Raw genomic sequence first — 18,382 nt, 5'->3', positions numbered from 1 at the left:
TGAATGTCGCTCTGAATATTATGGACTGAAACAAGTGAGATCTGTGTTTGCCTTGAAAGGTATCCAGACTTAATATTATACTTTAAAGACATTCTAAAGCATTGACTTCGGAATAAGAGCAAACATTCTTTAAGGACTGGATAAACCCAAAAGGAATTACTGAAATCTCCTGTTTCAGGCATACATTTTAATAGTAGTGCTCAATGACAAGCATTAAGTCCCTGCAACCTGACTCTTACGTACAGGTCTCCAAAGGCTAAAATTAGCAGTATTTTTGTCTGCTTACCTTGCCATTTGATTAGGTATCAGTGTGTGTAGAAGCACAAAGCTCATCTGTTAAGTTGGATTTACTATTTCCAGCTGGTGTCCCTATCCCTGCCTGCAGGCTCCTGTTGAGGTTGGTGTGAAATCTGCTGTCCCGCCAGGGATTGTTAAATTGTTAAATTATCAGTTCAAATGAGCCTCGCTGAACACTACCCAACGTGAAGGAGGTGGAGTATGGCTCCGTGAAAATGCATTAGCAGTGTATGCATGAAAAACAAAAATTACGGGAAAAATTAATCATCCTCGCTGCAGAAAAGTGTGCGGGCCAGCCTCATTCTTTAAGCAACACGTGGTTTACAGCTTGGCCTTTCCCAAGTTTGACTTGTATCCTATCGATTGCTTAATATTAAGAAGCCAGATCTGCCTTTTAGAAGGACCATCCTTGTATCTTTACTTTTAGAAGGACCATCTTGAATTATTTGTATTCCTCTACTTTGGTGGTGGTGGTGGTGGTGGTGGTAGGAGGCACACATTGAATTTCATCAGCCGGTTGTGTGCTTACAAAACCTCATCCGTCTCAACAAAGACACATCCTTAGCACATCCTTCCCCTTCGAAGAGTAGCAGTGCTACGGAAAACACACCTGGGGAAGAGGTCATGAGTTAAGGCTAGGAGCGACTTGACTTTGCTTTTAGATGGAATTTGGAATAGATGTGTCCGTGATAATTGCTAGACTATCTATATAAACTCATCTTTATTAAAATTTGTTCAATAGTGTAGTATTTGCCTTTCCAGAAACCCTGTGGTCTTAGGGAGTTACACAGCATCCTTTCAGAATGCTTTTCAATTGTCAAGCCCCTCTTCTTGGGCTCAGACTCAATGCTACCAACGAGAAAGGCCCTCAAGGGGGGGTGGGGGAAGGCAATGTTTTAACAATCTGCAGTAGCTGTTAAATGAACTAACTAGTTAGTTGATTTACTACATTAGATTTCAGAAGAGTTGTCCAGTGGATATTCAGTTTTCCCTGCTGCTTGTTCCCGCAATAAATATTTGAGCACTTACAATGGGAAGGGACTAAGCTGTGATGGGTATACAGCGGGCACTCAATACATGCTATGGTTTCGCTATCCCCTCTCCTTAGTAGTAGAATTATTTCCTGCTATGCAGGTGCATTCCAGAGGGAAGAGCATGTGCCCAGGCCCAGGAAGGAGCTTGGCCTACGGGCCAAAGCTCAGTCACCACCTGTTTTTGTAAATCATGTTTAATTGGAAGAGAGCCCTGCCCATCCGTTTATGTAGAATCTGTGGCTGCTTTCTCGCTAAAACAGCAACGGAATTGAGCGGTTGCAACAGAGAGCTTATGGCCAATAAAAACTAAAATGTTTACTACCTGGCCTTTTACAGAAAAAGTTTGCTGACCCCTGTTCTAGACTGTGATGCTGTGCTGTTCACTAATGGAGCCACTAGCCGCGTGTGTAGCCGCTGAGTGTTTGAAATGTGACTGGTGTGAATTGAGATGTGTTACATGTGTAAAACACCTACCAGATTCCAAAGACCTAGTAAAAAGAAAGAAAGAAAAAGAATGTAAAATAGTTCATCAGGCTTTTTTTAAACATCTTGAGTAATCTCTACACCCAACGTGGGGTTTGAACTCAGAGCCCCAAGATCAAGGGTCGCACGCTCCACCGACTGAGCCAGCCACGCGCCCCAGCTCATCAGTTTTTAAATATTGATCACAGGTTGAAATAATATTTTGGATATTGAATTAAGTAAAATATATTCTTGAAATTAATTTTAACTGGTTCTTTTTACTTTTTTTTTTTTAAACAAGACTATTAGAAAATTTAAAATGTGATTCGCATATGCGGCTGACATTGTATTTCCAGTGACTGCTGAGTTAGAGCCTGGAATTTGGAGGATATGTGACCTCTAGAAAAAGCTAGAAAGAGGGGAGGGGGGCGCCCGGGTGGCTCAGTCGGTTAAGCGGCCGACTCTTAGTTTCGGCTCCAGTCATGATCTCAGGGTCCTGAGATCGAGCCCCGCATCAGGCTCTACGCTCAGTGCAGATTCTGCTTGTCCCTCTCCCTCCTCCTCTGCTGCTCCTCCTCCAGCTCTCTCTCTCTCTCAAATAAATAAATAAAATCTTAACGAAAAAAAAAAAAAGAAAAAAAAGACAGGAGGTGGAGGAAGAGAAAACAATCTCTTGTATTTGCGGATGTCTTTCAAAAACAATAAAATCTTTTGTTAATTTGGCTACTCCTCGTAAGAAGGAATACGCACCAATAATGGCTTAGGATTATTTTCCTAATAAGGTTTTAGTCGAGTTCTCCCAGAAAACGACCCTGGCTCAGAATCCATGTTGGAAGGTGACCCAGGAAGCAGCCGGAAGGGAGAGTGGAGGGGAGGCGGGACCAAGGAGGGGAGGAAGCAGAAAGAGGGTGTGGACGCCAGCCGCTTGTCACCACAGGCACCTGGCTCCTCTCAGTGGGGCTCTCTGAAAGATTTTTTGGGTCATGACTCAGGGGGGTCCCACCCGGGAGGTGAGGGAAGCTGGGCTTTCATCCACCTACTGCCAGTAGTCGCTGACTGAAGGCTGCTCCTAGAGGCATCAGCCTCCCCTCGTTCCCCCCAGCCCCCCATCCTGCCCTGCCCGGGGCCCAATAAAACCCTGGTGCCTAAAAGAACAGGTGCTTGGCAGCCAAAAGGCACCAGCAAGCCCGAGAGTGGGGACTGCCTGAGGCCCGGGGTTGGGCCCCTCTAGTGCCTGGTACTGACACCAAACTGAATGTTTTCTCCCATAATTCATGATTTCAACAAACATTTGTATAGTTCCTGGTGTATGTGTCCATTTCCTCCCCTGAGCTTAACAATAGCGCGGATAGGGAGATCTGTCCGTACCCCCACCCCATGGATGGGGAAACTGAGCCCAGGTGGCGTCTGGCCAGGAGAATTGAGCTGGGATGGTAGCCCCAGTCTCCTCACTCTCTGCATGTGTGGTCACTCAGGCCTGACTCCTTGGATCTCTACAAAGCTCGGCTCCGTAAGGAGATGTAAATGTATTAACGTTTTCGAGGTGAGAACAGGAAACGAAAACTATTTTTTTGGTACTCTGTAGAATTCCTTAGATATCCGTAGGGAAGTAGATACTTCTATACCCTTAGTCCTAAGACTCTTATGCCAAAAAATATTATCTCTCTTTTGCACAAAGCACAGTCAAAATTAGGAGGTTATAGGACCTGCTGACCGCCACACAGGATGTGAGCGATCCAGTTAAATTCTCGAAAGCTCCACAGAAGTCCCTGTAGTGGAAGCTTATGGATGCATGGTTCACTGAAGACTGGATTTTGTTACCTCCCCATTACCCGGGCTCTCTTCAGAAGTGTTGTCAGTCCCTTTGGTACTTCTTGGAAACAAGTCTCTCTCCCAGCTTCATTTCCCTTTATTATGCTTGTAAGTGACTCGGTAATTCTTTGTGGACTTCAGTAACACTTGTACTATTTAAATTTGAATAACCCCAAAGGATCTAGATAGGTCAATGTGTTTAAACCACAGGCTTTAGTCTACATATTAGTTGATTAAAAACAGATTTTTATACATGATGTATACTTAATAAAAGGAGGGGAAGCAAGCAGATGTTTGTAAAATCTAAATGTGTTAGATTCTATTTGTTTGGCTCTCTTTTGCTGACTAGCTTTAGAAAAATCATACCTATGATCACTGAAGTGTAAACAGTTAGATGATGTATTTCCCTAGAAATTTCCTGCTCAGAAGGGTCAGCCAAAAAGACAAGGAGAAAGATTCCCTAAGATTAACATACCAAAAGAAGTTGACAAATATACCATAAAGTAGTCACATCTAGATCAAGGACACTGAATAATGGAATGCCTCAAAATTATTCTCTAGTCTCTGACCATGAAGTGATTAGTGGTTGTGATTCATTTCATCCAAACAGAAAAACTTTTGGCTGTTGTCTGCGTTGTTGTTGTTGTTGTTGTTAAGAGCTTTGAAAGCAAGGTTTTCTTTGATGCAACCATGAGAGCATTAACTTGAACCTTAATCACTCTGTCTGACTCCTTCTATGACTTTCTGTTAAGGTATCCCATCCTTTAAGTGGGAAATAGTCATTTTTCTCCCTTAAAATATTTGTATTTGAGACGCTTTGAGTGTTTCAAAGCCAAAATCGAAGCGTTCTTGTTGGTCTTCCAGTCCCGATGAAAAAAGTGCCAAACCTCCCTCTTAATTCTGAACACATGAGAACTACAGATAAAATATTTTCAAATGGATTTTGAAGAATAATAACAAGTTTAAACATAAGTGGAAAGTCTCCAAGGACCGGAAATGAAAGGAGATGCAGAATGGTGGGGGAAGGCTGAAGCTGGGCTACTCAGGAGAAGTGGAGATGAGCCAGGGTGGTGGGGACCCCGAGGGGGAACATGGTGGAGGGTGTCGCACGTGGGGCAGGAGGCTCAGACTGTCCCATACACCTGGAGGCCAGGACTCCCAGTGGACACAGTGGACTCAAAGGGTACCTCCCACCTTCTCTGGAATTGGAGCCAGACAGAATTCTCAGGGACAGAATGCCTCAGGGAGGCACTGAGTCAAACCCGGATCTGTGCCTCTCTAACACACGGGTGTCCTGCGGGAGCGCTCTCTCTGGGGAAACGACCTCACGCCCTAACATCCGAGTGGGCAGCTCGCTTGGCTGTGCTGTGCCAATCCCCAGATCCCAGCCCAGGGAGCAAAGTTCACATCAGATGAGCTGTCGGACAAAAATTGTAAGATACGAGATAAAATCAGACTCTTGGGAAACATTGCACAAACACAGGAAAATAGGGAATTGCCTTTTTTCAAGTAAGCTTAAGAATAAATAAGTATGTTTAGTCCTCTTGAAATTATGAAGGAAGGAATTGCATCCTGGGAAGAAGAAGAGAAAGTAAGTCAAGAAGAGGGAGATGTGATAAAGAATCCACTGGAAATGAAAAATGTGGTCATTGAAATGAAAAAATTGGGCAATAGGATAAAGACCAGATTAATAAGCAGAACTTGTTTAAGAATGACCAGAGAGATTTCTGTTTCTGACGTATGCATTTTAAGCTTTAAATAAAAGTGACTCTTTTCCTGAATATACTTTTCTAAATTTAACATTTTGGAAAGCAGAAAGAGTAAATGCTTTCAGAAATTAATTTCATGGCATAGTGAACTATTATCACCTTGATGAAATTATTGATTTTCAAAATGCCTGCCGTATTCTTTTTTTTTTTTTAAGATTTTATTTATTTGAGAGACAGAGAGTGAGAGAGAGCATGAGAGGAGAGAGGGTCAGAGGAGAAGCAGACTCCGTGCTGAGCAGGGAGCCCGATGTGGGACTCGATCCCGGGACTCCAGGATCATGACCCAAGCCGAAGGCAGTCGCCCAACCAACTGAGCCACCCAGGCGCCCCCCCCCATACTCTTTTCAAATCCTTTTTTGCAGATGGCATTACAAATCCTCGATCTATTTTCTTTTCCATGAAATTTCCTTCCATTCCGTCTTTTCACTGTATTTGTGGAATTGTCTAACCGTTTAAACTGTTAAAAATGTCTGCCCTAATCCTTTGCCCTGATCTTGCTCCATGACGTTGTTCTATTCCCTGCCTGTGGCCACCTCTACCTCCATCCCATCTTCCCAAGAAGTTCCCATTGCTGTTCACCAAAAACTCCATACCCATCCTTCCAGCCTCAGTGGAAAGAATGTGTCCTCCGGGAAACCTTCTCCGGGTAGCCCCAACCTCTGCCCCTTGACTCGTTCACAGCATCTTTCCCCCAGTTGCATCTCCTCGTGGACAAGGAGTAGGAGTTTTTATTTGTGTTTCCCCAGTATCTCTCAGAGTCTGGCATGTAGTAGAAGCTCAATAAATACTTGTGTGAATAGCTAAATAAATGAATGGCATCAATGAATAGCATATAGAACGAGAAGTGGGTTATTGTGGTTGAAAATTAGATTTAATAGTCATTGCAGGGGACTTTAAATTTGATGTTCTAAAGGAATAGGGAATAATTCTAGATTTGTAAGCCGGATAGTTACATGAAAAATGTGGCATTCAAGGAAATTTAATCTGGCATTGATAGGTTGGTAGACAAAGAATAGAAGCATGTACAATAAAATGTACTATGAGTGAGTAAATGTGTATGATGGGACTTCTTATATCTTATAAATGCCTATCAATAGTCATAATGTCAGTGATAGCCAGATAATGCAAACCTTCCTCTGATGGACTGACCTCAGCCTGCCCGTAAAATGGTAAATCCTAAAAATCCAATAATAGTTGATTTGCTGTGGGAATATACTCCTTATATTATTGCCATTTCTGATTCAGGTAAAGAACTAGAAATCCAATTACCTCCTTTCTAGTTCACCTAGCTCACCACCTATAGCTAATTATTCAGGTAAATGTGCCCAGGTTTGTACAAGAGCAGGAACAAAAAGAGTGAAATTTGAACCCTTTTTAAAGGCTCTTTTAAATGCAGCTCCTCAAAGTCGAGCTTAAATCTATAAATGCGGGGCGCCTGGGTGGCTCAGTCAGTTAAGCGTCTGCCTTTGGCTTAGGTCATGATTCCAAGGTCGTGGGATCGAGCCCCGCATCGGGCTCCTTGCTCAGCGGGGAGTCTGCTCCGTCTTCGTCTGCCCCTCTGCCTGCTTGTGCTTGCTCTGTCTCTCTCAAATAAATAAATAAAATCTTAAAAAAAATAAATCTCTAAATGCTTAAAGCTGCGTAGATTTCATTGAGGTTTCTGAAAAAGAGATCCGATTTTCCTGAGTATGAGTAATTTTGTTATTAAAAGTATGTAATACTTCAGGATACAGCATAACGTTTTCAGGATGCAGAATAATATTTTTCTTCTCTTTCTGAACAGCAAAACTTGGAGAGTAACCTCACCAGCCTTATCAAGAGGAACACGGAACTGGAGACCCTTTTGGCTAAACTCATCCAAACCTGTCAGCACGTGGAGGTGAGTGTCACTGTGTTGCACGTGAAAACTGCTAGCCCGTGGTTTTATACCCTCCCCGCCTTTACATTTTTAAGATGGGAATCTTTTCAAAATTAGCTCTTTTGCCGAAGCCGAATATAAAAGATGGACAGCATTGGAAGGAACTAGAATCTCAGAGACTCTCCCCATGCACTGCTTTGTCCCCCCAACCGCCGCCGCCATGACAGCTCTCCTTTACTTAGCATTCCTAGTATTGTAGATTTAATCGCCTTTACAAAGAGCATCCAAAAAAGCCGTGTATAAAAGGTGTTGTATCAGTTTCCCTGGGGCTGCTGTAACAAATCACCCCGGACTTGGATGGCATAAGATGATAGCAATGTATTCTCTCATAGTTCTGGAGGCCGGAAGTTCGAAATCAAGCCTTGCTCCCTCTGAAGGCTCTAGGGAGGACAAGTTCATGCCTCTTCCCACCTTCTAGTAGTTCCAGGCAATGCTTGGAGTTCTTGGCTTGTAGCTGCAGTCCTCTCACCTCTTCCTCTGTGGTCCCATGGCCTTCTCCCTGTGTGTCTCTGTGTTGGCGTCCGAATCCCCTTCTCACAGGGACACCAGTCATTGGATTGGGGCCATCCTAACCCCGGGGTGAATTCACTTCAACTCGATTACATATGCAAAGACCCTGTTTCCAAACCAGGTCATATTTGCAGATACCGGGGGTTAGGACTTGGACATAATCTTTCTGGGGGAGCCACAATTCAATCCACTGCAGATGCACATTAAATGCATCTTAGTTGTCAGATACGTTTCCATGAAACGGATCACTTGTCGGGATTAAGTCAAGAGTATGCACGTGGCAGTGACACCAAGGACAAATCGCAGAACCCAGATCTTTCTAACCCTCTGCTTAGGATGGACTCACTTTTGGGGTGCTTGGGTGGCACATTGGGTTGAGCATCCGACTCTTGATCTCGGCTCAGGTCATGATCTCAGGGTTGTGAGATCCAGCCTTGCATCGGGCTCTGTGCTCAGCTTCTCCCTCTCCCTCTGCTCCTCCCCAACTCGTGCGTTCTCTCTCGCTCTCTCTCTCTCCCCCTCTCTCTCCAATAAATAAATAAATAAATAAAATCTTAAAAAAAAAAAAAAGAATGGATTTGCTTTTGGCAAGGGTCTCTCCAGGGACCATTTTGAACCTTGTTGATTAAACAACATGGTAAATAACAGTGAACAAGCATAATGTTTTCATTATCGTAGGGCACAGTGAATATGTGTTACAGGAATAAATGGATGAACAAAATGGAATGATCCATGTGCTATATTTTATTTTTATGATGTGATGGCATTTGATGTTTATGACAATAAGAAAGAATAATTTCTCTTCAGTAAAAAAAAAAAAAAAATTTACCTGTGTTTTATGGGGAAATCTTACAAAGGCTTTATGGATTGGGTGATTATTTCATTCAATTTCAGCTAGTTACTTCTTAAAGCATTTAGTGTCTGGTTTCTATTATGGCCTGTAGTGATTTCAGAACAACTGTCTTGCTCCTAATACAATATTAGTATGGCTTGAATTTACAAAATGCTATTCGTTTTAACATGGAAAATGACTTTCTGTAACGTTCAGTAACTTCAAATGATAGATAGAAATTTACCAGCAGATTTCATTTTTATTCCAAAAGACTAGATACTTAGATGTGATAGAGGCTTTTTAAATAAAGCTATTACTGCATTGATTGTACGTGCCATTGGAAGTTATTTACAAGGAGTAAAGAGTATGCATTCCTTTCACTGTGTTCCTGTATAAAGCCTTAGGAATGGAAACGAATCCTTGTGGGTGAATAAATTTGGTATTTGGGAAATATATTCTGGATTAATATTAAAATTAATTACGAGTAGGAAAATGATACTGAGGGACCTTTTTACTGTTTTTATTATGTGTCCCTTATTCATAATTATTAATAGTCTCAGAGCATAATTTTTTAAAAAATGGAGCATCCGGTTCTCATACAATAATCCAGTGAGTCTGTTGAAGGCTTACTTAAGGCATTGTTGAAGGAGGCAGCCAGGCGGTAAGCTGGCCCAAAGGAACAGAGCAGAAGCCCATACCCCCACGTGGGGGGCGCGGGGGGAGCCGTGCGGGGAGAAGGGCGCTAGGATACGGGAGCTAAGTTAGATGCAAAACTGCTTCGTGACCCAAAGGGCAGGAAAGTCATAATGTCTGGGCAAAATGAGTTGTATATCATCCGTTTTCTCCAAGTTATTGTTTAACTTTCCAGAGACTAAGGCTGGATCAGGAGTAAAGCCCAACTCTGTGACCTGCCAGCCTGGAGAGTTACACGACCCTTCCTTAGGCTGCCAGCCTTGGTGGGCTATGCACCAGTACGATCTAGTACAATCTAGTACAACCTAGTATGATCTAGTACGACCCCGAAAGGACTCACAGTCTTCTTTTTGCCTTATTTCCCGGTTTTGGATAATTGAGTTTAACATGACTTTCTGCTCTTCCTGTTCTAATCCTTGTTGATCCAGGAGTTGTGTTCACTGCACAGATATTTCTGGGCGAGGGTGTAAATTTTAGCCTCTGGCCAGTCACTTCGGTTTATTCAAGTGCGACCCTAGCTTGTTCACTCCGCTCACGTGTAGGGGGCATCCGCTGTGTGTGCGTCGCACTGTACTGGACGCCAAGGGACCGGCCCACAGGGAGCTTACCGTCCTGCCCAAGACCAAAGAATAACTGCAATGCAAAATAGAAAACTAGTGGCTGTAAGAGAGGTGTGGACACAGTACTTGGAATTTCCGAGAAGCAGGTGGCACTTGGGCATATGGAGAGACAGGACAGGCACTATTTACAGGGCAAACCAGGGCATGGGGATAGAAGAATAAAGAGTGTATGTACACAAAGCAAGTAATTCGTTTTGTGGAAACCAAGTGTGTGAGGGGGATCAGTAGGAACCGGCTTTTGGGAGATGAGAATGGGGTGGGCTTTAATAAGCACATCACTCTCTGAACTTTACTTGGTCCTGAAGGTTTAGTGAGGGTTCGAGGAGCACAAAGACCTGGGTACCTTTCCCCGTTACAACCGGCATCCCTAATTCTCTTCAGTAAAGGGTATTTTGGGCTAATGGAAAACTAATATGGTATCTTAGTGCAAAAGGCACTGAGCGCGCATTCAGGGAAGAACCTCCCAGCACACTAGTAAACTCCAAAAAGCTAGTGGAATTTGTTCGGCACTTTTAAATCAGTGCAGTGGACAAGAATTTCCTGGTTCACATCCGAGGTTCCGAGACTGTATTTCTTCCTTTTCCTCTTCCTGAAGGTGTCCTTGTATTTGGGGCTGAGCATTCCGAGGGAAAATAATCCCCACACCAGCTGGAGCGAGAAACTCCAAGCACAGAGGCGACTCTCAATTGTTGTAAATCAAATCAATGAATTCCCACCAAATCCTGAGGAAATGCCACATCCTTATAAGTCCACACCTCCTTCCTGGGATTCACTTCTGCTTTTCTTGAGAATGAAAAGAGTTGGAAGGTCTCCCCCCATCCCCATTGTTTTCGTAACTTGTTTTCACAGTGAGGGTAAGCAAATGAAATGGCTTTTTGATAGTGAGTACCAAATCTTTTTTAAAACTAGTGAACGGACGGAATGAAGGCCAAGGCAGCTCAGGACTCAGGAGGGAGAGGCATTGAAAGAGCAGTTTCAGGTAGACTCCCAAGAAATGTGTGTGGAATGTGGTGGCTGGGATTCTAAAAACGGGTGGGTTTTGGGCCACTGGGTTTTGTTTTCTTCAGGAGCATTGGACAGTAGAGAATCCCCTGGAATGAGTTTAGCGTTAGTTATCTATGGGATGTGGGACAAGCCTCTGAGAAGTGATCAAAATTTGGGTCAGCCACAGAACTTACCAGTTCCGGGTCAAATATGGACTGTTTCTCTTCATCACCTCATCCTCCTTCCTGTTTTATTTTAAAAATCAGAGGGCCTAGTTTATTAGCTAAGGAAATACTGATACATATCAAATTCTCGACGTGTTCTGAGAATCAAGTTCTTTCACGGGGCCTACAACACCTGGACACAAACGAGATGTTCATTTGGGAAATTACAGGTGACCAGTGACTAAATACACAGAGAGATGGTAAAGAAAAACTGGGGAATGGTGACTAATTAATTGCCAGAGCAGCATGGAGAAAATAAAGTCTCATCTGACCTCACCGTCCTTGCCCAAGCTCATCCTAGAAGGGTATTTTCCAAGCCAGCATCCCGCCTAAGTCCTGGCATTAGCCCCTTTGGCTTATCTTGCCTTGTTTGTAATTACTTTTTATTTTATTTTAAAGATTTTATTTATTTATTCGAGAGAGAGAACAAGCATGAGTGGTGGGGGAGGGGCAGAGGGAGAGGGAGAAGCAGACTCCCTGCTGAGCAGGGAGCCCGCAGTGGGGCTCAATCCCAGGACCCCCGGATCACGACCTGAGCTGAAGGCAGATGGTTAACCGACTGAGCCACCCAGGGTGCCCTGTAATTACTTAAAACAAACAAACAAACAAATTCCTTTTGCCATTGTTTTTTGCACTAAGTTTTTAAATTATCTTTTTCTTTGATTTTAATGGAAACTTTGCTGTCTTGCTGGCTTCTCTGAGTTCTTCCACTGCTAGATGACACGTGAAGTGACAAACTTCTTGGGGGTGAACTAAGTGCCATTTAATTCAATTTTTGCCCAGATATTGGGGCTCCATAAATTGAAAGGGAGGAGGGTGATGTGTTACAGTAGCTTGTAAGAAACGGTTAAAAAAAAAATTGATTTGGGAAGACAGATAGGGTCCGTAAAAGACTTTTTCCATCATTCACCACATCCTAAGAGCATTCAGTTGTAAGCTTTGAAATAAGGGGGGGAAACCACTGGGTTAAAAAGAAAGATGAAGTTTTAAGTTTAAATTATTTTATTATGCCGTTTTACGTGAAAGCATTCTCTCCTTCTGTATGGAAAACCTTGGCAATTGCTTTGTCTACAGTCATTGGATAAAGACCAGCGTCTGAACACTAAGTGTGCTCTTTGTGTCTTGTGGACAGGTGTCTGATCTTGGATAACCTATGTCATGCTGGGGGCCAACTCAAATGTGCCAAGTCATAATCTGTTGTCACCTGCAGATAAGGGTTAGATTCCCACCCCATCTGAGCCCTTGAGAGAATGCTCTCAAGGTATAATGAGAGTCGGATTCTGGCCTCATTAAAACACATCAGGCAACCCACAGTCATCCATGGGGTCTCCATGTAGACGGCTCTGGAATGATGATAATGAAATAGTACAAATATGGTGGCATTCAAAAACTGGATTATGAACCACGGTGGTAAAGGCTGCTCTCCCAAGTTCAAATCAGGATTCCCAGGACAGACAAGAACTCTTGGGCTGCACAGAACTCCATTCTCTCCAGAGAGGATTGGCCACTGCATGTGTATAATGGCTGTGTATCCAGTTTACTCCACCAAGTTTGCTAGAATTGACAGCTCATGAAACAAACTTAACCTTTCTCTGAGGAGATTAAATGTAATTGTTTATTAAAGTAGTATGTAGGGGCGCCTGGGTGGCTCAGTTGGTTAAACGTCTGTCTTTGGCTCAGGTCATGATTCCAGGGTCCTGGGATCGAGCCCCGCATCGGGCTCCTTGCTCAGCGGAGAGCCTGCCTCTCCCTCTCCCTCTGCCCTTCCCCCCAGCTTGTGCTCTCTCTCTCAAATGGATAAATAAAAAAAAATCTTTAAAAAAATAAAGGAGGGGCGCCTGGGTGGCTCAGCCGTTAAGCGTCTGCCTTAGGCTCAGGTCATGGTCCCAGGGTCCTGGGATCAAGCCCCGCATCGGGCTCCCTGCTCCGCAGGAGGCCTGCTTCTCCCTCTCCCACTCCCCCTGCTTGTGTTCCCTCTCTCGCTGTGTCTCTCTCTGTCAAATAAATAAATAAAATCTTTAAAAAAATTATAATAAATAAAAAAAATTAAAAAATAAAGGAGTATGTAACACATACTTGAATGTCTTCCCCTAGATGCAATGCTCTTGCCTTAAAAAAAATGATTCAGAGGCATTGGATCCTGTTACCTTCTTAGGTATATTCATGAGGAATAGTGAGAAGAGATCAGTAGAAAGTGTTCCAGTCTTCTCTTGTTTTGGAATAAGAGATGAATCTTAGGAATGAATGACTATAAGGCTTGGTCAGTTTGGTATTACTCTAGGAATAACATTCCCAAGTTTCAGCTTTGAAAGTCTTTTAAAACCGTGACCCAAACTTCTTCTCATCTGCTATTCTTTCCAGTTTGGATGGAATGAACCATTGTGTCATATTCAGAACCCTCCCAGGTGGCTTGGATTGGAGTGTGAGCACATGTCCGTGCCTCTGAAGATAATTCCTTGGACATATTTGAACTTAGCAATGCAGAGTTCCAAGGCTAATACTTAAATGTGAAATAATTGGCCTTAATTGGGGCCCAGTGGATGAGCAGTGGGAAAAAGAGAGAAGGCATGTATCTAAATGTGGTTTCTCCCTGGGGCGCCTGGGTGGCTCAGTCGTTAAGCGTCTGCCTTCGGCGCAGGTCATGATCCCAGGGCCCTGGGATCGAGCCCCACATCGGGCTCCCTGCTCGGCGGGAAGCCTGCTTCTCCCTCTCCCACTCCCCCTGCTTGTGTTCCCTCTCTCGCTGTGTCTCTCTCTGTCAAATAAATAAATTAAAAAAAAAAAGATAAATGTGGTTTCTCCCTGTAATAGAGGGATTCTTCATCACGTCTCCCTTACACTATTCTACACACAACCTCCTTGCCTTGAAATATTTAGACGCTTGACTAGAGCAGTAGGGATGCTTCTGGCATGATATAAAGAATAATAAGAATGGGTAAGGACAGATCTAAACAAATGGCCATTGTAGTTATCACACGGGATAGCGGTAAGTTGGATGGATTCAGCTCAGAGAGTCAGAGGTGTGAGAGGAACCATCCCAGATGAGAAGGTGACTGTCAGGTAGAAGATTGAGTCTCATGATTGTGCCTGTTCATGCCATTCAGAGATGAGCCTGATTCCAACCATCAATCCATCATTTTGTTACTGAACTAGCGTCTTTTGTTTCTGGGTCTTAATATCTAGTTTAAATTATTTTTTCAACAAATGAATATAAAATTGCTTTTTATGGTAATCAAGCTGAAATTATCTCTGTACATAAGATAATTACAGAGTGTGAGAGAAATGGGACACATCATCTTTTACCTTCATTTGATTCACTTCTATTTTTAATTGCTAAATGTTATAGGGAAAACTGAAGAGCTCTGTTCTAATTTTGAAATACTCTAGCAAAATAATTGAGTCATGCATATAAAGTGTTCGTTAACAAGAGCACAATTGTAGCAGATTATTTTTGTTTGAAACAGAAATATGAAATTTTAAATTCAGCTCTTTAAAAAGCCTGAGGCCACCACTGAATGTAAAAAGCTTTCAGTGAGGAGCAACACAAATAAAGATTTTTACAACCAAGTGAGGTAAATTCCCAACCTGGGAATTTATGATAGAGCTTTTACTATGCTTTTAAAAGTATTTTCACTAGATAGAACATCAGGTTTATATATGTGAGGTGATGAAAATTATCCTAGTAGCCTAATTATCTGACCAGGCAAGCTCAGTTTGGGGCCATGATGAGTCCAAGAAAGCCTTCCATCTGTTTACTTCGGTTGGGAAGATGGCGCCTTGTTGTCCTTGCAGGTGTTAGAAGGTGATTACTGAATCGAGTCTCACAGGTCCTCAGCAACATGTTCCCTGTGGTGTGGGGAAGGCAAAAGTGGCAGGACTTACGCAGATGTACACAAAAACAAAAACGACCACTTAGCAAGTTCCTACCATCACAATAGCGTTTTGAGGCAGATGTCATTGAGATGACCGTGGAAATGTGACGTGTAGGCAGACATAACAAGATTCAGCCAGTAGACAAAAGGGGGGGGTGGTAGGGGATTGAATCAAATCAAATAATAAAGCAACCGGAGTGGTTACTGAACTTCAGCTACCCAAACCAGGTGATGGAGTTGAAAGAGATGATTAAAAGCTTAGATTCCTAGGGGAGTTCTCATGGCGAGAAACGATCCCATCTGCTGGGGAATTGGAAACCCTGTCCAACTCACCATAACAAGGGCCCTGGTGAGTATACTTCCATGGTGCCAATGGGCCTCCAGGTCTTGTGAGAGTATTCTCAAATCTTTAACCATGAATCCCTGACCTGGTAACCTCAACTTCTTTGAGATGACCGGTTTGCTCCCGTTATAAAGAAAGTTCTTTTTTTCCTCCTCCCCAGGAAGTTTGAGAAGTATGTGTAAACGTGAAGCCCTAAACCATATCGATAGAATCAATATTTTGTATTACAATTTGGAACTAAAACATATGTTTGTATTTTAAGGGTTTGTAGCATTTAAGGGAAAATGGCATATTACAGAAATTTGACAGGTTAGCTTTGAGATTCCAATCTGAAACATGTAATTTATTTTAGACCTGTGATTTTTAAGTTAAAAAGTGTAAAATAGTTTGTTTCAAACCAGTGTTGGAATGTTCAGGAGAACTTGAGTTTCACTACATTTGTAAGTTTCGTTTATTAGATTTCTAAGAGCTACTTAAGGATGTGAGAAGGTTTACCTTGTTAGGGTTTTAATTTTACCCTGTTAGGCATTTAAAGTGCTTATAAAGTAAGTTGAATATGTTACATTTATAAATGCAGTTTAAAGTGTTACAGGAATTTGGCGATAAAAATCAGAACAGTGGTTACCCATGGGGGTGAGAATAGACTGGAAGAGGGGCTCTGGGGGTACTTTCTGGGTGATGGAGATATTTTTATATCTTGATTAAGCTGTTGGTCATGTTGGTTATCAAAATCCATTGACTTGTCCCTTAAGATTTATGCATTTTCCTGTAGGTAAATTTACCTCAATTAAAAAAAAAAAATGTGTACAGGAATTTAATCAACAAATTTATATGTGGCATTGATTAATGGAGTTATGTCTGCTCAAGTTGAGTTAAACATTGATTCAGGACCCCCCTGAAAGTGATTATTCTTGGTTTTAGAAAATTTCTTAGATATATGAATAGAATAATGAGATTCATAACTTGACTCTAAAAGCTTAAGGAAAACTACATAGTGGTTTGTTGATATAGATACAGTCCTTGGGCGAATATCCTCATGGTCTTTAAGTGCACGTCTAATTGCCTCTCCTAGTCGGTTAGACTCCTCAGGAAGCAAGGCAGTATCTTTCTTTTCCTAGTATCTCCTGCTGTTAGCACATAGCACATGGCTCTTGATGAGGAAACAGGACCCTCCCAGAGAGACCAGCTGCCTCCTTCTGCCCTCCCTCTGTCACTAGTGAGTGCATTTGCATAGATCAGCGCGTCAGATAAATTCTCATCCTGAAGGGCAGAGAAAGGACCCTGCTTGAGAAGACCATACGCAGGACAGGGTTCGTATGATGGCAGATCTCAGCAGCCATAATTCCCGGAGGCCGTAGCAGGATGGGTGATGCACACTGGGAGCTCTTCCCAGCACGAGGGCTCTGTCACCGGAAGAGGGCTAAGAGGATGGGGTTGGCAGAGGGAAGTCAAGGATTAAAGAACTGTCCATTGCGTCATTGCTGAGCCCTTAAAGGAGGTCACGGTGGGTCTTCCCCTTTCCCCTGTTGTAAATCTGTCTCTTTCCTTTTGATTTTCTGGGATAGCCTTTCTATCCGTTCTGTTTTGTAAAAGACAAAAATAACCAGATAGCCACTTTGAATCAAGTTGGGGGAAACATTTTTTAACACTTTCACACATGGAGGATGGCTAGTCAGCTTAGGTCTGAAGATGGTTTATGGGGTGACATTTTCAATATCAGACTCGCTCTCTCTTTTTTTCCCCCAATATCAGACTCTCTTGCTCTCCAAACACACACACACACACACACCGCCATACCTCAAAATCGGCAACTGACAGACATCTGAATTCTCTGGTCTTTCCTTTTCTCTTCCAGACCAGGTTAAATTCACTTTTCACTGTCCTTTTGGCAAAGCCCAGCTTGTACACTGATAGTGCTCTGCAGTTTGCCTCCCGCCTCCCTCCTACCAGCCTCGTCACTTTCCCCAGCACCGCCACCACCACCACCATTGCAGAAGAAAACCGTAGGGGAGAGCAAGTAAGCGGGGATAGCTTCATTCTTTTTTTTTTTTTTTAAGAAAGAGAGAGAGGGCGCAGGGTGGAGGTGGGGGGAGCGGCAGGCAGAGGAGGGGGGAGAGAGAGAATCTTAAGCAGGCTTCATGCCCAGCACGGAGCCCGACGCGGGGCTCGATCTCACCACTCTGAGATCATGACCTGAGCGGAAATCCAAGAGTCAGACTCTTCACCGACTGAGCCATCCCGGCACCCCAAGCATGGATAGCTTCAAAGAGAGATGGTGCAGACCGGTGAGGTCAAGGATACAAAGGGAGTCAATTAGAAGAAGGTCAAGAAAAGATCCCCTCCCCAAAGTTGCGTCTCCAAATTCACCTTTTTGCCTTAGGTAAGCTCTTTGTGAGATGGGCCATAGCCAGCTCTCCACAGCTGACCTCAATTTTCACGAGGGACAGTGAGTTATACCCGGCTTTGGTGTTTCTCTGTCCACTCCCAGATAACCAATTCAAGATACATGCCCACTGCACCCTACATATCATTGAAATATACATCCTTACCTCCCTACGGACATGCTCTGTTTTTCCTGTGCTCTGGTGCCTTTCTCATCTTCCTCATCCCTGGGTTTCCCAGCTCCCTTCTTGTTCACTCTGATCTTCAAAGACCAGTCTCACTTCCATATTCCGAAGCAAACCTTCCTCAGCTACTCAAACACACCAATTGCCCCATTTCTGAAACCCTCTGGAATCACACCATCTGATTGAAATATAATGGGAGCCATGTATATAGTTTGAGATCTCCAAGTAACCACATTTTTTTTTAAAGTAGAGACAAAGACGTAAAATTAATTTTACTAGTACATTTTACTTGACCTGATAGATTCAAAACATTATCATTTCAGCATGTAATCAACACAAAAATGATTCATATACGTGTTTCTTATTCACGGCGCACCTCAGTTCAGACTAGTCACATTTCAAGTACCCCCAAACCACAGGGGGCTAGTAGCTGCCGTGTTGGACC

General features: G+C 43.1%; 1 protein-coding gene across 1 annotated transcript in view; it reads left to right on the top strand.

The window, feature by feature from the left end:
* MID1 (midline 1) overlaps window positions 1–18,382 on the top strand; it is a 585,480-nt gene that overhangs the window by 514,073 nt on the left and 53,025 nt on the right. The window contains exon 9 of the mRNA XM_032391085.1: window positions 7,158–7,253. Within this exon, the coding sequence (XP_032246976.1) occupies window positions 7,158–7,253 (96 nt within the window). The remainder of the gene's footprint in view (window positions 1–7,157; window positions 7,254–18,382) is intronic.

This window comes from Phoca vitulina, unplaced genomic scaffold (assembly GCF_004348235.1).
Source record: "Phoca vitulina isolate PV1807 unplaced genomic scaffold, GSC_HSeal_1.0 scaffold60, whole genome shotgun sequence".
Lineage (NCBI taxonomy): Eukaryota > Metazoa > Chordata > Mammalia > Carnivora > Phocidae > Phoca > Phoca vitulina.
The sequence above is the reverse complement of the archived record's forward strand: the minus strand, read 5'-3'. Positions and strand labels throughout refer to the sequence as shown.